Source organism: Hemitrygon akajei, unplaced genomic scaffold (genome assembly GCF_048418815.1).
Source record: "Hemitrygon akajei unplaced genomic scaffold, sHemAka1.3 Scf000033, whole genome shotgun sequence".
NCBI lineage: Eukaryota > Metazoa > Chordata > Chondrichthyes > Myliobatiformes > Dasyatidae > Hemitrygon > Hemitrygon akajei.
Window position 1 is genome coordinate 7,151,916 of NW_027331919.1, and position 21,008 is coordinate 7,172,923.

General features: G+C 45.7%; 1 protein-coding gene across 1 annotated transcript in view; it reads left to right on the top strand.

Moving 5' to 3' along the window:
* Positions 1–18,114, top strand: part of LOC140719884 (uncharacterized) — a 47,152-nt gene extending 29,038 nt beyond the window's left edge. The window contains exons 4-8 of the mRNA XM_073034810.1: positions 6,922–7,101; positions 14,806–14,922; positions 16,435–16,701; positions 17,446–17,588; positions 18,046–18,114. Of these exons, the coding sequence (XP_072890911.1) occupies positions 6,922–7,101; positions 14,806–14,922; positions 16,435–16,701; positions 17,446–17,588; positions 18,046–18,114 (776 nt within the window). The remainder of the gene's footprint in view (positions 1–6,921; positions 7,102–14,805; positions 14,923–16,434; positions 16,702–17,445; positions 17,589–18,045) is intronic.
* Positions 18,115–21,008: the final 2,894 nt, after the last annotated feature.

The window sequence follows — 21,008 nt, forward strand, 5'->3', positions numbered from 1 at the left end:
CTCTCTCCCTCCTTTCTTGAAAAGTGGGATAACATCAGCCACCCTCCAATGAACAGGACCTGTTCCTGAATCTATAGAACATTGGAAAACGATGAGCAATGCGTCCGCGATTTCTAGAGCCACCACCTTAAGTACCCTGGGATGCAGACCATCAGGTCCCGGGGACTTATCAGACTTCAGACTCAACAGTCTATCCAACACCGTTTCTTACCTAATATAAATTTCCTTCAGTTCATCCTTTACCCTAGTTCCTTTAGTCACTATTACATCTGGGAGATTGTTTGTATCTGCCCTAGTGAAGACGGATCCAAAGTACCTGTTCAACTCATCTGCAATTTCCTTATTCCCCATAATAAATTCACCAGTTTCTGTCTTCAATGGCCCAATTTTTGTCTGAATTTCTTTTTGCTATTCACATAGCTAAAGAAATTTACTATCCTCCTTTATGTTCTTGGCTAGTTTACCTTCGAACCTCATTTTTCCTTGGCGTATTGCCTTTTGTGTTATCTTCTGTTGCTCTTTAAAAGCTTCCCAGCCCTCCGGTTTCCCGCTCATCATTGCGATGTTGTACTTCTTCTCTTTTATTTTTATACTGCCCTTTACTTCCCTCGTCAGCCACGGCCGCCCCTTACTACCCTTAGGATCTTTCTTCCGCTTTGGAATGAACCGATCCTGCATCTTCTGCATTATTCCCAGAAATACCTGCCATTGTTGTTCCACTGTCTTCCCTGTAGGGTATTGTTCCATTGAACTTTGGCCAGCTCCTCCCTCATAGCTCCGTAGTTCCCTTTGTTCAACTGTAATACTGACAACAATTGTGACAAGTCAATACTGACAAGTCAACAATTGTTCCTTCACCCTACCATTCATATCTTCCTCACCGGAACAAATGTATCCCTAACATCCTGTAAGAGATCAGTTAAAATCGACCAACTGTGCATAGTACATTTCCCTGCAAAAACGTCATCACAAGTCACACCCGCAAGTTCTAGTCTCATAGTCTTTTAATTAGCCCTTCCCCAGTTAAAAATGTTCCTATCCTCTCTGATTCTATCCTTTTCCATGACAGTGCTAAATGCCAGGGAGCGGTGGTCACTGTCCTTCAGTTGCTCACCCTCTGAGCGATCTATGACCTGACCCGATTCGTTACGTAATACTAGATCTAGTACGGCATTCCTCCCTAGTTGGCCTGACAACATAATGTGACAGAAATCCGTCCTGGATTCATGTAACAAACTCTAGCCCGCCCATGATCTAATGCTAATGCAAATGCTAATGCTAATGCTAATGCTACATGTTTTAATCATGTAGCAATCAATATTAGGGAAGTTAAAGTCACCCGTGATAAAAAAAAACTGTTATTTTTACACCTTTCCAAATCTGCATTCCACGGTATCTCTACTGCTACCAGGTTGCCTATAGAATACTCCCAATAGAGTAACTGCTCCCTTCCTGTTCTTGACTTCCACCCATACTGACTCAAAAGAGGATCCTGCGACATTACCTACCCATTCTGTAGCTGTAATAGTATCCCTGACAGTAATGCCACCCATCCTCCCCTTGCCCCACTCCGTCCCTTTTAAACACTGAAATCCAGGAATATTGAGAATCCATTCCTCTCCTGGTGCCAGCCAAGTCTCTGTCATGGCCTCTACATCATAATTCCATGTATGTATCGAAGCTCTCACTTCGTCACCTTTCTTGCTGATGCTTCTTACATTGAAGTACACGCACTTTAGACCTTCTACCTTACTACCTTTACACCATTTATTCTGCTATTCTTTCCTCAAAGACTCTCGATATGTTAGATCTGACTTTCGTCCATGCACTTCTTCCACTGCTGTATCGCTCCAGATCCCATTCCCTTTGTGATTTAGGTTAAACCCTCCAGGAACATGCTAGCTAACCTACCTGCAAGAATATTGCTTCCAATCTGTACAGGTCCCACATTCCTCAGAAGAGATCCAAAGGAACCAAAAATCTAAAACCCTGCCCATTGCACCAACTCCACAGCAACGCATTCAACTGGCATCTCCTCCAATTCTTACCATCACTCTCACGTAGCACTGGCTACAATTCTGAGAACGTCACCTCTGAGGTCCTGATCTTCCTGATAGGTCGTTGGCACCAACATGTTACACGACTTCTGGTTGCTTTGCCTTTCGTACCAGAATGTCGTGCACCCGGTCAGAGACATCCCGGACCCTGGCACCGGGAATCAACAAAGAATGCAGGTGTTCTTCTCACGTCCACAAAATCTCCTACCTGCTCCCCTGAGTATAGAGGCTCCAATGACGACAGCTGTCCTCTTCTCCGTCACACAGTTCTTCACCATAGGTTAAGAGTCAGTGTCGGAGGCCCTGCCACCATTGCTCACCCTTGTTTGGGCGTCCTCGCCAACAGTATCCAGGACGGTGCATTTTTCCTCAGGGGAATGGCGACAGGGGTGCTCTGCACCAGCTGTCAGCTCACTGTCGCTTTCTCTCCTCTGACTGTCACACAACGACCGGCTCCGGCAGCCTTGGTATGACTACCTCCCTGTAGCTCTCATCTATGACTGCCTCATTCTCCCTCATGAGTCGAAGGTCATCCAGCTATTGGTCCAGATTCCTTCCACTGTCTTCCATATCGGCCAGCCGCAAGCACTTCTGGCAGATGTGACTGCGGGAGAGGGGAGATCCCCCAATACTGCCACATATCATATGAGAGGCACATCACCGTCTCAGGAAGCATTATCAAGCTTAACTGGGAGCAAGCTCGTCTTCAACTCTTCTCACCAAAACCTCTGGTGTCAGAGACTCAAACCTCCACTCCTTCACTGCCCTACTGACTCACTGGCCGCTCCATTTGAGCAACCCCTCTATTTATTTAGAACCATAGAACCATAGAACATTACAGCACAGAAAAAGACCTTTCGGCCCTTCTTGGCTCGCCGAACTATTTGTCTGCCTAGTCCCACTGACCTGTACCTGGACCGAATTCCTCCATAAACCTCTCATCCATTTACCAGACCGAGTGTTTTCTTAAATATTAAAAGCGAGCCCGCATTCACCACTTCATCTGGAAGCTAATTTCACAATCCAACCACTCTCCGTGTGCAAAGGCCCTCCCCTCACAATGTTCCCTTTAAAATTTCCCCCCATCAACCTTAACCCATGTCTTCTGTTTGTATTTTTTTCTGCCCTAGGCTCAGTGGAAAACGCCCGCTTGCATTCACTTTACCAACACCTATCGTAATTTTATATAGCTCTGTCAAATATCCCCTCATTCTTCTACGCTGCAGCGAATAAAGTCCTAACCTATTCAACTTTTCACTGTAACTCAGTTTCTCAAAGCTAGGCAACATCCTATTCAAACTTCTCTGCACTTTTTCAACCTTATTATTATGCTTCTTGTAATTCCTGACCAAAACTGCAAACAGTACTCCAAAATCGGTCTCACCAATGTCTTATGCAACCTCATCATAACATTCCAACTTTAACACTCAATACTTTGATTTATAAAGGCCAATGTACCAAAAGCTCTCTTTACGAGCCTGCGTACCTATGAAGCCACGTTAACGGAATATTTTTTTTTTTTTTTAATTCCCTGATCCCTCTGTTCTTCTGCTCAGTGCCATACCATTTGCCTTGTATGTTCTACGTTGATTATTCCTTCCAAAGAGCAATAGCTCACACTTGTGTGTATTAAACACTATCTGCCAACGTACAGCCCATTTCTTCAGCTTGTCCAAATCCCCCTGCAAGCTTAGAAAAACTTCCTCACTGTCCACTACACATCCAATCTTTATATCATCAACAAATTTGCTGATGCAATTTACCACATTATCATCCAGATCATTGATATAGATGACAAATAACGATGGACCCCTCACTGATCCCTGTGGTACACCACTAGTCACAGGACTCCACCCAGAGATGCCATCTTCCACTATCACTCTCTGACTTCTCCCATTGAGCCAATGTCTAATCGAATTTACTATCTTACCATGTATACCTAGCGACTGAATTCTCCTAACTAACCTCCCATGCTGGACATTGTCAAAGGCCTTACCGAAGTTCATGTAGACAACATCAACTGCCTTCCCTTCATGCACTTTCTTGTAACCTCCCCGAGAAAACTCTAATAGATTTGTTAAACATGACGTACCACGCACAAAGACGTGTTGACCCACCCTAATAAGTCCCTGTCTATCTAAATACCTATAGATCCTATCTCTTAGTACTCCTTCCAATAATTTACATACTACCGACTTCGAACCTACCGACCTGTATTTTCCCGGATGACTTTTAGTGCCTTCTTTAAACAATGGAACAACAAGAGTTATCCACCAATCTTCCGGCACCTCAGCCGTAGATACCGATATTTTCAATATATCTGCCAGAGCCGTTGCAATTTCAACACAAGTCTCCTTCAACGTCCGAGGAAATGCCCTGTCAGGTCCTGGGGTTTTATCTACTCTGATTTGCCTCAACATAGCAAGCAGCTCCACCTCTTCAATCTTCATAGGTTCCATGACCACATTACTTGTTTGTCTTATTTCCATTGACTCCATTCCAGTTTCCTTAGTAAATACAGATGCAAAAAAAAAAACATTTAATATCACTCCCATTTCTTTTGTTTCCATACACAGCCGACCACTCTGATCTTCAAAAGGACAAATTTTATCCCTTACTATCCTTTTGCTCTTAATATACCTGTAGAATCTCTTTGGATTGTTCTTCACCTTGACTGCCAAAGCTACCTCATGTCTTCTTTTAGCCCTCCTGAATTCTTTCTTAAGTTGTTTTCTTTTTCACTTTTATAGTCCTCAAGTAACTTCCTCCGTTTCCTATACTTGTCATACATCTTTCTCTTCTTCTTTATGAGTTCCAATATCCCTAAAGAACCAAGTTTCCATATTCTTATTCATTTTCTCTTTAATCCTGGCTCGAACATGCAAATCTGTTCTCTCAAAATTTCTCCGTGGAAGGCCTCCCACCTACAAACATTCTTGCCAGAGATCAATCTGTCCCAATCCACGCTTTTTAGTTTTTTTCCCCTCATGTCTTCAAGTTAGCCCCTTTTCCAGTTTAGTACCTCAACCCGAAGACCTGATCTATCTTTATCCATGACCGTTGGAAATAACGGTGTTATGATCACTAGAACCGAAGTGTCCCCCTACACACACTCCCGTCACCTGGCATAACTCGTTTCCTGATAGGTGATCTAATATTCCCCAATCTCCAGTCGATACTTCTATATATTGATGTAGAAAACTTTCATGAACATATTTTACAAATTCAGACCTGTCTAGACATTTAACAGTATGGGAGTCCGAATCAATATGTGGAAAATTAAATCCCCTGCGATCACAACTTTATGTTTCCTGCAATTGTTTGCTATCTCTCTTCAGATTTGCTCCTCCAATGCTCGCTGACTGTTGGTTGGTCTCTAATACAACCCTATTGAGAGAGGGAGTGAGTGTGGCAGACGAAAGTAGGAGGGAGAGGGCAAAACTAAATGAGTAACGATGTGCTGCAAGGAAAGGTGGAGGGTTCGGTGGAATAGTCAGGATGGGAGGGATGGATAGAGGGCGACAGTGGGGGAGGGCGGGTAAGTGGAAGAAGGGAGAGATTCTGACAGACGGCTAGAAGTCCCGGGCTGAACGCTACCAAATTCCCAAACACCAACTCCACTCCTCGAAAAAGCGGAATGGAGGGGGATAACGCTCGGGTGCTCGGGGGGCAAAATATGAATGAGCGGGTAGGGTTATCTCCAGTTTGGGGTGACACGGGTGTCGGTGGTGGAGAGGAGAAAGAGAGCGCGGCAGACAAATGAGGGAGTGGGTTGAGATAATGGGGAAGAGTTGAGAGGGGGGAAGGTGGAAGAGAAGGGAAGAATGGTGGAGGCAAAGTGGATGAGAGAGAAGGGACGGAGAGGCAGAAAGAGAGAGAGAGAGGGGATAGAGTGTGTGGGCATGTTTGTGTGTGTGTGTGAGAGAGAGAGAGAGAGAGAGAGGAGAGAGAGAGAGAGAGAAGAGAGAGAGAGAGAGAGAGAGGAGAGAGGAGAGAGAGAGAGAGAGAGAGAGAGAGAGAGAGCCATTGAATAAATAATGGAATCTAGAGTGTGCAACTGGAAGAGAGAGACGAGGAAACAATGTGAAGGACACGAGTGGAGGGGAGCTGTTCACGTTAATCGGTGGGAGGAGGAGCTCACTACCCTCGGTGGTGTTTGGCTGTTTGTCCTGGGGCCGTGGCTTCTCGCAGACAGAGCGTCTGAAGCCCCTGCCATGAGCAGGTGTAGTGGGAACGTCCTTCGCGCAAACCAGGTAGAAACTGGGGGATGAAAATCTCCAGAACAACAGGGAATCTGTTTGAGTGAAACAAATCACTCAGTCATTCCTTCCACCCGCCCTCCTTCTCTACCTCCATCCTTCCATTCCTTTCGTCTCTCTCCCCATTCGACTACTCTCTCTTATAGTCGACATTCCTTTTTCCTCATCCCTCCCTTTCCTGAACACTTTCTTCTCTCTAACACCCTCTCTCTCCTTCCTATCTTCCTCCCCACTCCACTCATTCCCTCTCCTTCTCTCCCTCCCGTTTACACGCCCCACATTTCTCCCCCTCTCTCCCAAACGCCTCTCCCTCTATTTCTCTCCCGATCTACTTCCGTTTTCTCATGTCCATCGCTCTTATCTTCCCTTCACTCCCACCTCTCTCCCATCACTTTGCTCTACTGCTCCATCCACTCAATCCACTGTCAATCACATTTCTCTCCGCAGACACACTATCTCCCTCTCTCTCCCTCTCCCCTTTCTCCTCACTCTCACTGATCTGTACACTTAAACTCTTATCTCTGTGGGCCACCCTCTCGCACACTCTCAGTCCCTCTCCACGGCAGCCCCACGCCCACCCCCTGCTCTTGGTTCCTCTTTAACAGCCGCTCATCTCGTTTTTCCTGGAGTCGGTCTAACTCCCCTGTCAAAACAGGCCTCCTCTGACAACGGTCGCTTCTCCTTCCTCAGCTCAGAGACGCAGAGGATCCTCGACAGAATGGACGACAGCGAGATTTACGTGAATGTCAAATTCACAAAAACGGGCTCCGAGACTCCTTCCCGAGGTGAGTGGGACAGAGAAATGGAGGGAGGGAGTTTCACTCTGTGTCTGACCCCGGGAGTGTGTGATGGGACGATGCGGAGGGAGCCCACTAAAATATATTTTTAATCCCCTCTCGCCCCTTCGTTCTCCTCTCCCTCCTCTCACTTTCCACAAGCCTTATCACTTCTCCCTTCTCTCTCCCTTTCCTTCTCACGCTCATTCTTCTGTTCCCCTCTCTTCTCCCCTCTATCCCTCTTTTCTCATCTCATCCACTCTCACCTCTCTAGTCCTCACTCTGCCCCTTGTCACTCATCACCCTCTTTCTTTTCCTTCTCCCCATGCTGTTCTCTTTCTTTCGCTCCCCTCTAACGTCCCCTCCTCTCTCTCCCTCCTTCAACGACAGACTCCTCCATACATCCTCTCCCCCTGCCGTCTCTCACGCTATCTATCCCTCTATTCCCTCTCTCCCACACTCTCTCCCTTTCCCTCCCAATTTTCCTCCCCTCTTTCCTCCCTCTCGCGCGCCCAGTGTGCCCGCTAGCTAACTATCACCCAGCCTCTCTCTACTCGATCTACACCGAGCTGAACTTTAGGAACATTCTGAACATTCTGGCATTGCACCGGATGACTGGAAAATTGCAAATGATATTCCGCTATTTAGGAAGGGTGAACGTAGCAGAAAGGAAACCACAGACCAGCAGAGGTTGGTAAGTTGTTAGAATCCATTGTTATAGATGGTATTAGGGAATACCTGGAGGCAAATAATAAGATAGGCGAAAGCCAGCATGGTTTCCTGAAAGGAAAATCCTGCCTGAACTACCTACTGCAATGTTTTGAGGAAACTACAAGCAGGGTAGTCTAACAGGGTGCAGCAGAGATGGTGAACTTATATTTTCAGAAGGCCTTTGGCAAAGTGCCGCACATGAGGTTGCTAAGGAAGATAAGAGACCAGAAAAGTATTCGGGGGGAGGATACTAGAGTGTGTGGAGCATTGACCGATCGGCCGGAAAAGGAGACTGGGAATAAAGGGATCCTATTCTGTCTGGTTACCGGTTACCAGTGGAGTTCCACAGGGTTCGGTGCTGGACTCGCTGCTTGTTGCGATGTATGCCAATGATTTCCTGATGACACAAATATAGGTGGAGTTGCGAGTCGTGTTGAGGAAACAGAGTTCCTGCAGAAAGTCTTAGATAGTTTAAGGGAATGGACAACGAAGTGGCAAAAGCTGACATTCATTTCTAGAGATATAGATTATAAGAGCAGAGATGTGATGTTGAGGCGCCATAAGACACTCGCCAGACTACACCAGGAGTATAGTGTGCAGTTTTGGGCTTCGTATTATAGAAAATGTATACCGACATTGGAGATGTTTCAGAGAAGATTCACGAGAATGATTCCAGGAATGAAAAGGGTACCGTACGAGGAACTTCCGGCAACTCTTGGACTATATTCCCTGGAATTCAGGAAATAAGGGTGAATCTCATGGAAACATTCCGAATGCAAAAAGGCCTGAGAGAATTTCATATGGCAAAGTTATTTCCCATGGTAGGGGACTCTAGGACGAGTGCACTTTTCTGGATTGAAGGACTGACTTTTAGTACTGAGATATGGAGTGATTACTTTAGTCAAGAGGTTGGATAATCTGTGGTATTTTTTGCCATCAACGGCTGCGGAGGCCAAGTCATTGGGGGCATTTAAGGCAGTAACAGAGAGGTTCTTGTTTAGCCAAGTTATCAAAGGGTATGGGGAGAAGAACGGGACTGGGGATTGCTGGAGAATTGGATCACCCCATGATTTAATGGCGAAGCAGACTCGATGAGACAAATGGCCTACTTCTGTTCCCATATCTTATGGTCTTATGATTTTAGCAGCCACCAATCTCCATCTTCATTCAGATCAATCATTCACATCACAAAAAAAACGAACACCGGCTTTTTATATGTAAATGATAATCATCTTTTTAAAAAATATTGAGATTTGTTTAACTCGGGTTTCCAGTGCTATGAACCACCACGTTACCCACAGCTCTTCCTCTTGAAAGGAGCACAGTGGACCGCGAAAAGCCCCACAACATGTTAATCCCAACAAGCCCGTCATATTTCCAATGTGTGAAAAAAGAACAGCGGTTGCAAACAATAATACAACTACGAATAAAATAATAAAACCTTACCCCTCTCTTTTCACCCTCTCTCACCAATTGCCTCTCTCTTTCTGTCCCTCTCTCTCCATCTGCCAGTTTTTTTCTCCCCTCACTCTACCCCTCTCTCCCTGACTCTTTCGATAAAGCTCTCACACTTCTCACTCCCACTTCACTCACAACCTCGATCCCTCTTCTCCATTCCCACTGTCTGTCGAATTTCACTCTTCGTTTTGTCTCCCATTCTCTCCAATTTTCCCGGCCATCTCCTTCATCTCTCACCCTATTTCACCTCTCCATTCATCCCGCTATCTGCTGCTCAATCTACACGTCACTCTCCACTCACTTCCTCATCTCCCTCATATTGTATCCCTGACTCTCACTCTGCCCGCCCCACCATTATCTACCCTTCCCTTGCCCTTCAATTTGTCTCTCTCTCACATTCTCCTCCATTCTCTCCCAGATGGTCTGGACCCCATATACTCACAGGTGAACCTTCGCCGAAATGAACTTCTCATCTCATCTATTGCGTCGGGACCAGTAGACCAGTAGAAATGCCAGTGACTGCACGGGCAGGTCAAAGTTCACATTGATGATGGCATTATGAATAAGTCACGTGACATACGCTCACGTGTACAAGTGTTAATTCATCAGCATCGACCATTTCCTCTGTCAGTTTGTTCCATAGGCGGAGCACCGTCTGCTTAAAAAATTGTCATTTTGGTCCTCAGTTAGATCTCTTACTGCCGTCACCTCAGAACTGTGCGCTCTGATCCTCGATTCTCAAAGTCTATAGAAAATGACTCTGCGCATTCACCTTGCCTTGCCCCACGTGGTTTTATAAACCTCTGTCAGTCACCCATGAACTCCAAGGTATAAAATCCTAACCTGCCAGACTTACCTCCATAACTCAGTCGCTCGGCTCTCGGCAGTATCCCTGTAAAGCTCCCTGTGCAATATTTGCTGCTCAGTGGCACTTCTCCTAGAGCAGGTGGACAAAAACTGTACACTATACTCCAGGGTCGGCCTACCCTACGTCCTGTCCAAATCCTGTCGACTCCTGTACTCAGAGCCTTGATTGATGAAGATGCAATCTTCACTGCACTATCTACCCTTAGCCAGAGGTTCCGGGAAACGTTTTCCTGTAGCCCTGAGTCCATCATTGCTCCACTACCAGAAAGTGATCGGTATCTCTGGATGTAACTGACACCTTTCCTGTCTGTAATGTATGTTAATTACCCGGATGACAGTTTAGATGAGTGGTTTGGTAGGTTTGCAGATGATACGGAGATGGGCGTTGTTGTGAATCGTGTAGAAAGCTGTGAAGAATCCAGTGGGATATGGATCAGTTACAGATATGGGTTGGAGAAATGTCAGATGGAGTTTCATACGGACAAACGTGACATGTTGCACCTTGTTAGGTCAAATGTCAAGGGACAGCGCACCCTTAAAACCTAGACCCGAAAGAGTATTGATTTGCAGAGGAAGATTGGGGTCCAATGTCATTATCCGTGGTTAAGCAGTCATATACACACTTGACTTTATCACTAGGGGCACTGGCTTCAAACGCCAGGAAGTTGTGTTGCAACTTAATAAAAAATTCTGATTAGGCTGCATCCGGCGTATTGTATACAGTTCTGGTCACCACATCATAGGAAGGATTAGAAGGCCTTGGAACGCCTCCGGAGATGTTGAACGCCAGATCCGACAGAGGTTTCTCAGATCACAACAGACATAGACTGAGCAGAGAGACAGCATTTTTTTAATCAAAGTTAAAATGTCTAATACCAGAGGGATTGCATTCGGGACAACATTGTAGGCCTGTTTCTGTACTCCGCTGGGTGGTCTCTGTTCCTCAGGGTCCCTCTCTTCTGCAACACTCTCCACCGTTCCTGACTACCCGTGACTTCAGTTTCAGGGAACCGTGTACCTGTAGCCCTGGTTCCCTCCGTTATTTAACATATCCCAAGTTTCCTCCCGTTGACGGTGTAAGTCCTACCCGATTGTTTGTCCTCTTGAAATACGATAGTTCAAACTAAATTGCATCTGCTCCTGTTCGGCCGACTTCCCCGGCAAAACGAGATCCCACTGTAAGAGATAACTGTCTTCACTGTTTAAAACGCCATCAACGTTAATGTCATCTGCAAGCTTAACTTCTGCGTATTGTATATTCTCCATGAAATGGTAGATATAGTTGACAAAGATCACTGGTCCCAGCACCAACCACCCGTGAACACCTCTAGTGACGGGCTTCCGGTCTGAGAAATGATCTGCAATCCTAAACCTTGTCTCCTATCGCCGAGCCGCACACCATCTCGCAGGGTGGTATACCATCTTGGGCCTTGTTAAATACTATGTACATTACATTCAGCACATCTACCTGATCGGTCCTCCGCAGTCAAATTGGTCAGACAGTTCTCCTCGGATTCCGCACCATTTCCAGACCAGTCTACTATCTGAGCCCTAGTTTATAGCCTTGCTCAAGCCTCTGTCTGGTGCATCTACTACCAATTCCTGGTCTGTCCTACACAGTCAAATCCGCCCGACAAATCTCATTGGGTCTCAAACCATCTGTCAAATTCTTCCCCCTTCTCTTTTCTACTCTTCCTATCTTTCCCTCTCCCGCCCAGTCTCACCGCTCCATTCCTTCTCGGTCTCTCTCTACATTCCTCTCTCCCATCTTCCAGAGTGATCTACCATCTGGGATCTTGATACGGGACTTGTGCATTATAGCTATCAATCCGGACATATCAGTCAGTCAAATTCCCCTGGGTCCCATACCATCACACAGAGCAGTCTACCAAGGAAAGAAAAATACATGTTTTATCGCCTTCCCTGTTCAGCATATCTACTACCCTGTTCGCATGAAACGTCCTGGTTCCTAACTAAAAATATAATCATTGCTTCGCAAGAAACTGCAGAGCGTTGTGGTAAGAGCTGGGCCCAGCGCCGAAACCAGCCTCCCCTCCATTAACTCTTTCTACACGTACTGCTGCTCCGATAATGCACTCGGTGTCATCAAATAAGATGTACTCTTGACCTCAATTCATCCTCTTCGTGGCTCTTCAAACTTATAGTCTCCCTGCACTGTAATTTCTCTATAATTTTGATACTTTATTCTGCATTCTGTGATTGAATAACCTTGTCTACTCCAATGAAGTGACCTGCATCTGTGGATGTGGGTGGGGTCTCTCCTGTCTGTGATGTATATCTGGAGTACATCTAATTATCTGGATAGACAGGGTCTGATTAGGAACAGTCAACATGGATTTGTGCGTGGAATTTTTTGAAGAGGTTACTTGGAAAGTTGACAAGGGAAAAGCAGTGGATGTTGTCTATACCGACTTCAGTAAGCCTTGACAAGGTTCCACAGGGAAGGTTAGTTAGGAAGGTTCAATCTTTAGGTATTAATATTGAAGTAGTAAAATGGATTCAACAGTGTCTAGATGGAAGATGCCAAAGAGTAATGGTGCATAACTGTTTGTCAGGTTGGAGGCCGGTGACTAGTGCTGTGCCTCAGGGATCGGTACTGGGTCCAATGTTGTTTGTCATATACATTAATGATCTGGATGATCTGGTGGTAAATTGGATTAGTAAGTATGCAAATGATACCAAGATATGTGGCGTTGTGGGTAATGAAGTACGTTTTCAAAGATTGCAGAGAAACATATGCCAGTCAGAAGAGAGGGCTGCAAGTTGGCAGATAGAGTTTAATGCTGATAAGTGTGAGGTGCTACATTTTGGTAGGAATAATCAAAATAGGACATACATGGTAAATAGTAAGACATTGAGGAATGCAGTAGAACAGAGTGATCTAGGAATAATGGTGCATAGTTCCCTGAAGGTGCAATCTCATGTGGATAGGGTGGTGAAGAAAGCTTTTAGTATGCTGTCCTTTATAAATTAGAGCATTGAGTAAAGGAGTTGGGATGCAATGTTAAAATTACACAAGGCATTGGTGAGTCCAAATGTGGTGTATTGTGTGCAGTTGTCAAGGCCATTGCTGGAATCCGCAGTGGTTTAATAGAATGCTGCCTGAGTTAATGGTATGGACACGTGGGCTTTTTCCCCTGGTGCTGTTGAAGATGAGGATCATAAGATCATAAGAGTTATAGACAGTATCTTCCCCAAATGTGAAATGTCTAACACCAGAGGGAATGCATCCTGTACAGCATTGTCGTCAGAAGATTCTTTTCCTGTACTGATATGGCGGGTCTACGTGCGGGATCTTCGAAACATACAAAGCCTTGTTAAAACTCTAGGTTCGCACAAGTCTTGGCCGCAGACAGCAGAATTCCCAATGCGGATCCGTGGGTAACATCACCAGTCACAGACGTCCGCCACCCTCTGGGTTCTGTGGACAAGCCAGTACGGAAACTCATTTCCGAATTCACAATGAATCCCAGTCATCACAATCTTCTGAATGGATCTCCTATGAGAGAGACTTTGTCAAAGGCCCGTCTACAGTCAACTCTTTATCTCTCCATTGAACCGCGTGATCAACCCGAGATCCTTTCTTCGTCAACATTAAGGGTTCTGCCGTTAACTGTCTCCTGTCCCTTCACATTCAACGCCCCAAAGGAACATACCTCACACTTACCTGAGCTACTGTCCGTTTGTCATTTTCCACCCAGATCTACAATTGGTCCATACACCGCCGAAACTATTGGCGATCTTCCGCACTGTCCACAACACCACCAATCTTTGCGTTTTCTGAGATTTTACAATCATCCATCTCTATTTTCATCCAGGACAATCACACCCATCACAAACACCGAATGGTTCGGTTGTATATGTATACCATTTCCCACGAACTTTTTCCATTTTTCTCAAAATATATTTTGTTTTATTTTTCATTGAAAAACAGTTCGGAATATACTCTTCCGGCCATTCAGGTCGCGCTGCCCAACAATTCTCCGATTTATTCATTTTTCTAATGACTGTTCAATTTACAATAACCAATTAACCAACCTACCGGTATTTCTTTGGACTGTGGGAGGAAACTAGAGCACCAGGAGGAAATTCACACGCTTGTGGAGAGAAATTGGAAACTCCTTGCAGGCAGAGGTGGGAATTGAACCCGGTTCGCTGGTACTGTAAAGCGCTGCGCTAACCATCAGGTGCCCGTGCCGCCCTTCTCCTTGCCAGAAGCCACAAAACATAGAAACACAATGGAGTCCACGAAAATCCCCACAACATGTTCATCCCCACAAGACCGTCATTTACCCCATGTGTGAAAAAGGAACAAAGCGGGCGAACAATAATACAGCTACGGAAAATAATAAACCCGTGACAATCTCTCTTTCCGCTGTTTCGCACCACCCGCTCGAGCTGATTTTGTCTCTTTCCACTCTCTCTCCTGCTTTTTCTCCCCTCACTCCCCCTCTCCTTCCCACTCTTTCGCTGTCTCTCTCACACATCCCACTCACCCTTCATTCGAAACATCGCTTCCTCTCATCACGCGGCCACTCTCTCTCCTCTTTTTCTTCTCATTTTCTCTTCCTCATTCTCTCACATTTTCCCACCATTCGCCCCCCTTTCACCATCTCCTTTCTTCTCCTTCTGTTTATTTGAATGGTCTCGTCACAGGTCCGCATAAACAGGAGCCGAACGAGAACATCGGAAATAGACCGGACCGTAAGATCTGGCTGCTCTGCCTAGTTACGCTCATCCTCTTCGTGACAGTGGTCGGGCTGTCGATCCATGGTGAGTCGAACGGACTCCGGTTGGAGTCAGACCGTGAACTAACAGTGTGGAATGAAACGTGAGTGTAAAACCTCACAATGACATGTACCTCAAAATGGCACTGACACGTACCACGCCGTGACACTGTCACGCCCTTCACAGTGAAACTGACAATACCCTCACCTTGACAGGGACACAACTCCCACCGTGACGCCGCTCGCATATCACCGTAACGCAGAAAAATAATAAACTCTGAATACAGACAGCCAATTCCCCATGGATCCCATTTATCATAATCCTCCGGATAAGCTTCCCCTGAGGGACCTAGTCAAAAGCCCACGCCTCCAAATTAATCGATCACATTCGGGAGAGGTGACAACGTCTCTGGAATCAGAGAGACGCTGGTCAGCCCTGGAAAGACAAGGGATTTGGACTCTCAGCGATGAGGCTCAATGTAACTGAGATTGAGAGAGAGAGAGGGGGTGATCTTGGTGGAAGGAGAGACCGCGGCTGGCGGGTGGAAGGGAGTCCCAGTGGGGGACACGGCTGAATTCACCCACACACTGAAAGAGAACATTGGAAATAGATCGAACCGTAGGATCTGCTAAGTCTGTCTCGTTACTTTCGCCGTTATCGTAATTGTTTCCGGGCTGTCAACCAGTGGTGGGGCGAACGGGCTCCAAATGGAGGCAGGTTGTAAAAATTGTTACTGTAAAACACCACAGGGACACCGACACGCCCTGCACCGTGACACTGAGAGGCCACTCACTGTGACACCTACACGTGCCTCAACGTGTCCCGTCCAGCTCCGCAACGTGACGAAGACTCACACGTCACTGTAACATGCTTTACTGAGACGGTATCGCCCCTCAACATAACACCGATGCACCGCTCACTGAGGCAATTACCCTCACCTCACCCTGACACAGGTAAACCCTTCACCGCGATAATGACTCCGAAATTGACAGCAAACCCTACGGAGTACACCCCGTGACGTCGACGCATACCTCAGCGTGACACTGTCACACCTACCGTAGCCATGACATGCCTCTCACCGTGACATAGCCACACCCCTCTCTGTGAGACCAGCACACCCCAGACCATGACACAGATACTCCACCCACCGTGACGTCAACACGCCCCTCACTCAGATATTTCCCTCGCCGTGACATTGAGATACACTTCATTGTGACCCGGCACAACTCTCGGTGGGGCACGAAACATCTATCACAGTGACTCCGACTCGTCCCTCTCAGCAAATCGGAAATGCCCCGCGCTGAGACAGGGAATCAATCATCATCACTATAGTGACACAGATCCCACTCTAACAACAACAACGAAAAAAAACATCACCGGGACATTAATATAACCCTCTACGTGATACAGACACGCCACTCAAGGTGGGGCCGACGCCTCTCACTGTGAAACCCTTCACCATGACACTGACACAACACTCTCTGTGACTCGTTCGGTAGCGTGACGCTGACTAACGTGTCACTGTAAACGCTAAACATCCTTCACCATCTCTCTCAGTATCACAGATTCCTCAGTCTATGTTCACCTCAGACCGAAACTGCCATGAGGTAAACTCAACCTGTCAATCCACGATATCCAAGAATTCCCACATGGATCTCTCCCAGAGAACCTGTCTCAATAATCTTTCTGCGCTCAGCTCTAATCTGTCCGATGTTAAACGAATGCACAGCGATCTCCGTCACCAATTCACTAAGATGGAAACGAAGTACAGATCTGTCAACGAAACCAAGGCTCAAATCTGTGAATTGTTGACCAGCAGAAGAGGTGAGACATCATCCCCTTCTTTCACCCGCTCCTCATCACAGGGCAGGCATGGAGAGAGGAAGCGTCACTCTGTGCTTGACATCAGGACTGTGTGATGGGACGGTGTGGGGGGAGATTCACTCTGTGTTTGACCCGGTGAGTGTGTGATCGGACAGTTTGGAGGGAGCTTCTTTCTGTTTCTGACAACAGGAATGTGTGATGGGACGGTGTAGACGGAGATTCACTCTGTGTCTGACTCCGGGAGTTTGTGATTGGATGGTGTGGAGGGAGCTACACTCTGTTTCTGACAACTGGATTGTGTGTTGAGATAGTCTGGTGGGAGCATCACTCGGTGTCCAAGCCCAGGAGTGTGTGATTGGACGATGTGGATGGAGATTCACTCTGTGCCCGACCCCGGGAGTGTGTGATGGGACGGGGTGGAGGGAGATTCGCTCTGTGTCTGACCCCGGGATTTTGTGATGGGACGATGTGGAGTGATCCTCACTCTATGTCTGACCCCTGAAGTGTGTGATGGGACAGTGGGTAGGGATCCCTATTCTATGTCCGTGTTCCGGCAGATGTAGGGCATTCACTGTTACTTGTTCGGAGTTTTCAAGGGACCAATGAGGAGGGTGTTTCATTCTGTATTTGACCAGTTGTGTATAATGGGTCGCTGAGGAGCGATCCTCTTTCTGTGTCTGACGCACCGCTGGTGTAATGGATAGTACGCAGGGATATTCACTATTCCTTGTTCCTAATTTGCAGAGCAACCGTTTTCCCAGGAATGGATCAGAAATGAAGACGGGTGTTATTTTATATCCACGTTTAACTATTCCTACAATGAGGCGAAACAGTATTGTTTGAACACTGATTCTAAACTTCTTGAAATAAATTCAGCACAAGAGCAGGTACGTGTCAGGTCGACGGAAGATATATCGACACCGGCGTGAACTCCCGCCACACCGTTTGATCTCATACTTCCGGGGTCAGACACAGAGTGAATCTCCCTCCTTTTAGTCCCAGCACGCACTCCCGGTGTCAGAAACGGAGTGAATCTCCTCCACACCTTCCCATCACGCATTTCCTGGGTCAGACACAGAGTTAAGCTCCCTCCACGCCGTCACATCATACACTCCTGTGGTCGTACGCAGAGAGCTTCCTCCATACCGTCTGAACACACACTCCCGGGGTCCGACAAAGAGTGAGGCTCCGTCCACACCGTGCTATCACATTCTCCTGTGGTGAGAGACAGAATTAAGCTCCTTCAACAACATCCCTTCTCACTCTCCTGGGGTCAGACATAAAGGGACGCTCCTTAATTTTTTCTCGAATTCAATCATTAATGATAGCAATTTAATTTCACAGATTTTTTTTAGCAAAACTATCCGCGACCAAGGCATTTCATACTGGATTGGAAAATGCAAAGACGGGTGAGATTTGGGGTCTTGCATGTTTCTGAGAAGAAAGTGGGTCGTCGGATTGATACAGGCTGCGAGAAGCGAGTGGGCAGTGGATTTATTTTGGGGACTGGCACAGGCGGCGGGAAGGTTGTGTGCAGTGGGATTAGTATGTGGTCAGACACGGGTTGCTAAAGAGAGTGGGCGTTGGTAAGAGTTTGCGGACAAACAAGGGCTGTGGGGAGACATTGAGTAATGGGACAATTTTGAGACAGAGAAAGTTCTGCGGCGAGAGAATGGGCAATTGGATTGGTTTGGGGTTCGACAAGGGCTGTTGGTAGACAGCATGTAGTAAAATTAATATAACCGTATAACCATATAACAATTACAGCACGGAAACAGGCCATCTCGACACTTCTAGTCCGTGCCGAAAGTTTACTCTCACCTAGTCACAGCTACCTGCACTCAGCCCATAACCATCCATTCCATTCCTGTCCAAATACCTATCAATATTTAAAGACAAAAACAAACCTGCATCTGCTGCTTGTACTGGAAACTCGATCCAGACAGCTACCACTCTCTGAGAAAAGAAGTTCCCCCTCCTGTTGCCCCTAAACTTTTGCCTATTAACTCTCAATTCATGTCGTCTTTTTTTGATTCTCCCCTACTCTCAGTGGAAAAAAAGCCTATCTGCGTCAAATCTATCTATTCTCCTCATCATCTTAAATAACTCTATCAATTCCCCCCTCAACCTTCTACGCACCAAAGAATAAAGACCTAACTTGCTCACCCTTTCTCTGGAACATAGGCACTGAAACCCAGATAACATTCTAATAAATCTCCTCTGTACTTTATTAATTTGCTGACATCTTCTCTATAATTCGGTGTCAGAACTGTAGACAAAACTCCAAATTTGGCCTCACCAATGCCTTGAACAATTTTGAAATTGCAACCCCACTCCCATATTCATTGCTCTGATTTATAAAGGCCTGCATAACTAAAGCTTACTTCACCACCCTATCCACATGAGATTCCACCTTCAGGGAACTATGCACCATTATTCCCAGATCACTCTGTTCTACAGCATTCCACAATGCCCTACCATTTACCATGTATGCCCTATTTTGATGAGTCCTACCAAAATGTAGCACCTCACTCTTATCAGCATTAAACTCCATCTGCCATCTTCCAGCACACTCATCCAGCTGGCCTAAATCAGTCTGCAAACTTTGAAAACCTACATCATTATCCACAACGGCACCTATCTAAGCATCATCTGCATATTTACTAATCCAATTTACCACCCTACCATCCAGATCGTTAATGGATATGAAGAACACCACTGGACCCAGTACAGATCCCTGAGGCACACCACTAGTCACCAGCCTCCAACCTGACAAACAGTTATCCACCACTGCTCTCTGGCATCTCCCATCCAACCACTGTTGAATCCATTTTACTACTTCAATTGAACCTTCCTAACCAACGTTCCGTGCGGAACCTTGTCAAAGGCCTTACTGAAGTTCATATAGAAAATATCGACTGCTTTACCCTCGACAATTTCGTAGTAACCTCTTCAAAAAACTCAATAAGAATTGTCAAACATGACCTTACACGCACAAATCCATGTTGACTGCTCCTAATCAGACCCTGTCTATCCAAATAATATATACCATCTCGAAGACTACTTTCCATTAGTTTACAAACTACCGACGTCAAACCTGCACGCTGATAATTGCTAGGTTTACTCTTAAGTTCCTTTTTAAACAATGGAACCACATGAGTCTAACGCCAATCGCCTGGCACCATCCTCGTTTCTAATGACATTTGAAATATTTCTGTCAGAGCCCCTGCTATTTCTACACTAACTTCCCTCAAGGTTCCGAGAGAAAATCTTATCAGGACTCAGAGAATTATCCACATTTTTATTCTTTAAAAGCTCCAGTCCTTCCGCTTCTTTAATCATCATAGTTTCCGCAACTACCCTACTTGTTTGCCTTAACTTAAACAATTCAATACCCTTCTCCTTAGTGAATACCGATGAAAGGAAATTGTTCAAATTCTCCCCCATCTCTTTTGGCTCCACAAATAGCTGTCCACTCTGATTCTGTAAGGGACCAATTTTATCCTTCACTATCCTTTTGCTATTAATATAACTGTAGAAACCCTTCGGATTTATTTTCAGCTTACTTGCCAAAGCAATCTCATATCTTCTTTTTGCTTTTCTAATTAGCTTAGTAATTTCTTTCTTAAGATTCTTTTTACATTATTTGTGCTCCTCGAGCACCTCATATACTCTATCCTGCCTATATTTATTGTAGATCTCTCTCTTTTTCCGAACTAATTTTCCAAGATCCCTTGAAATCCACGGCTCTCTCAAATGTTTAACAATTCCTTTCAACATAACAGGAACATAAATCTTCTGTACCCTCAAATTTCAACTTCAAATGACCTCAATTTCTCTGTTACATCCTTCCAATAAAATAAATTGTCCCAATCTACTCCTAAATCCTTTCGCATCTCCTCAAAGTTAGCCTTTTCCAATCAAAAATCTCAACTCTGGGTCCAATCCTATCCTTCTGCATCATTAAAATTAAACTAATGGTATTGTGATTTTTGTGCCCGAAGTGATCCCCAAATCATAGATCCGTCACCTGACCTATCTCATCCCTAACAGCAGATCCAACACTGCCCCTTCTCTGGTTGGTACCTCTAGGTATTGCTTCAAAAAAAATATTCTGCATACATTCTACAACTCCAATCCACCCAGCCCTTTTACAGAAAGGGCTTCCCAGTCAATGTGTGGAAAATTAAAAATCTCCTCCAAACACAACCTTGTGCTTACTACAAGTATCTGCTATCTCCTTACAAATTTGCTCCTCTAATTCTCGCTCCCCATTATGTGGAATATAATTGGTACTAACCCTTTCC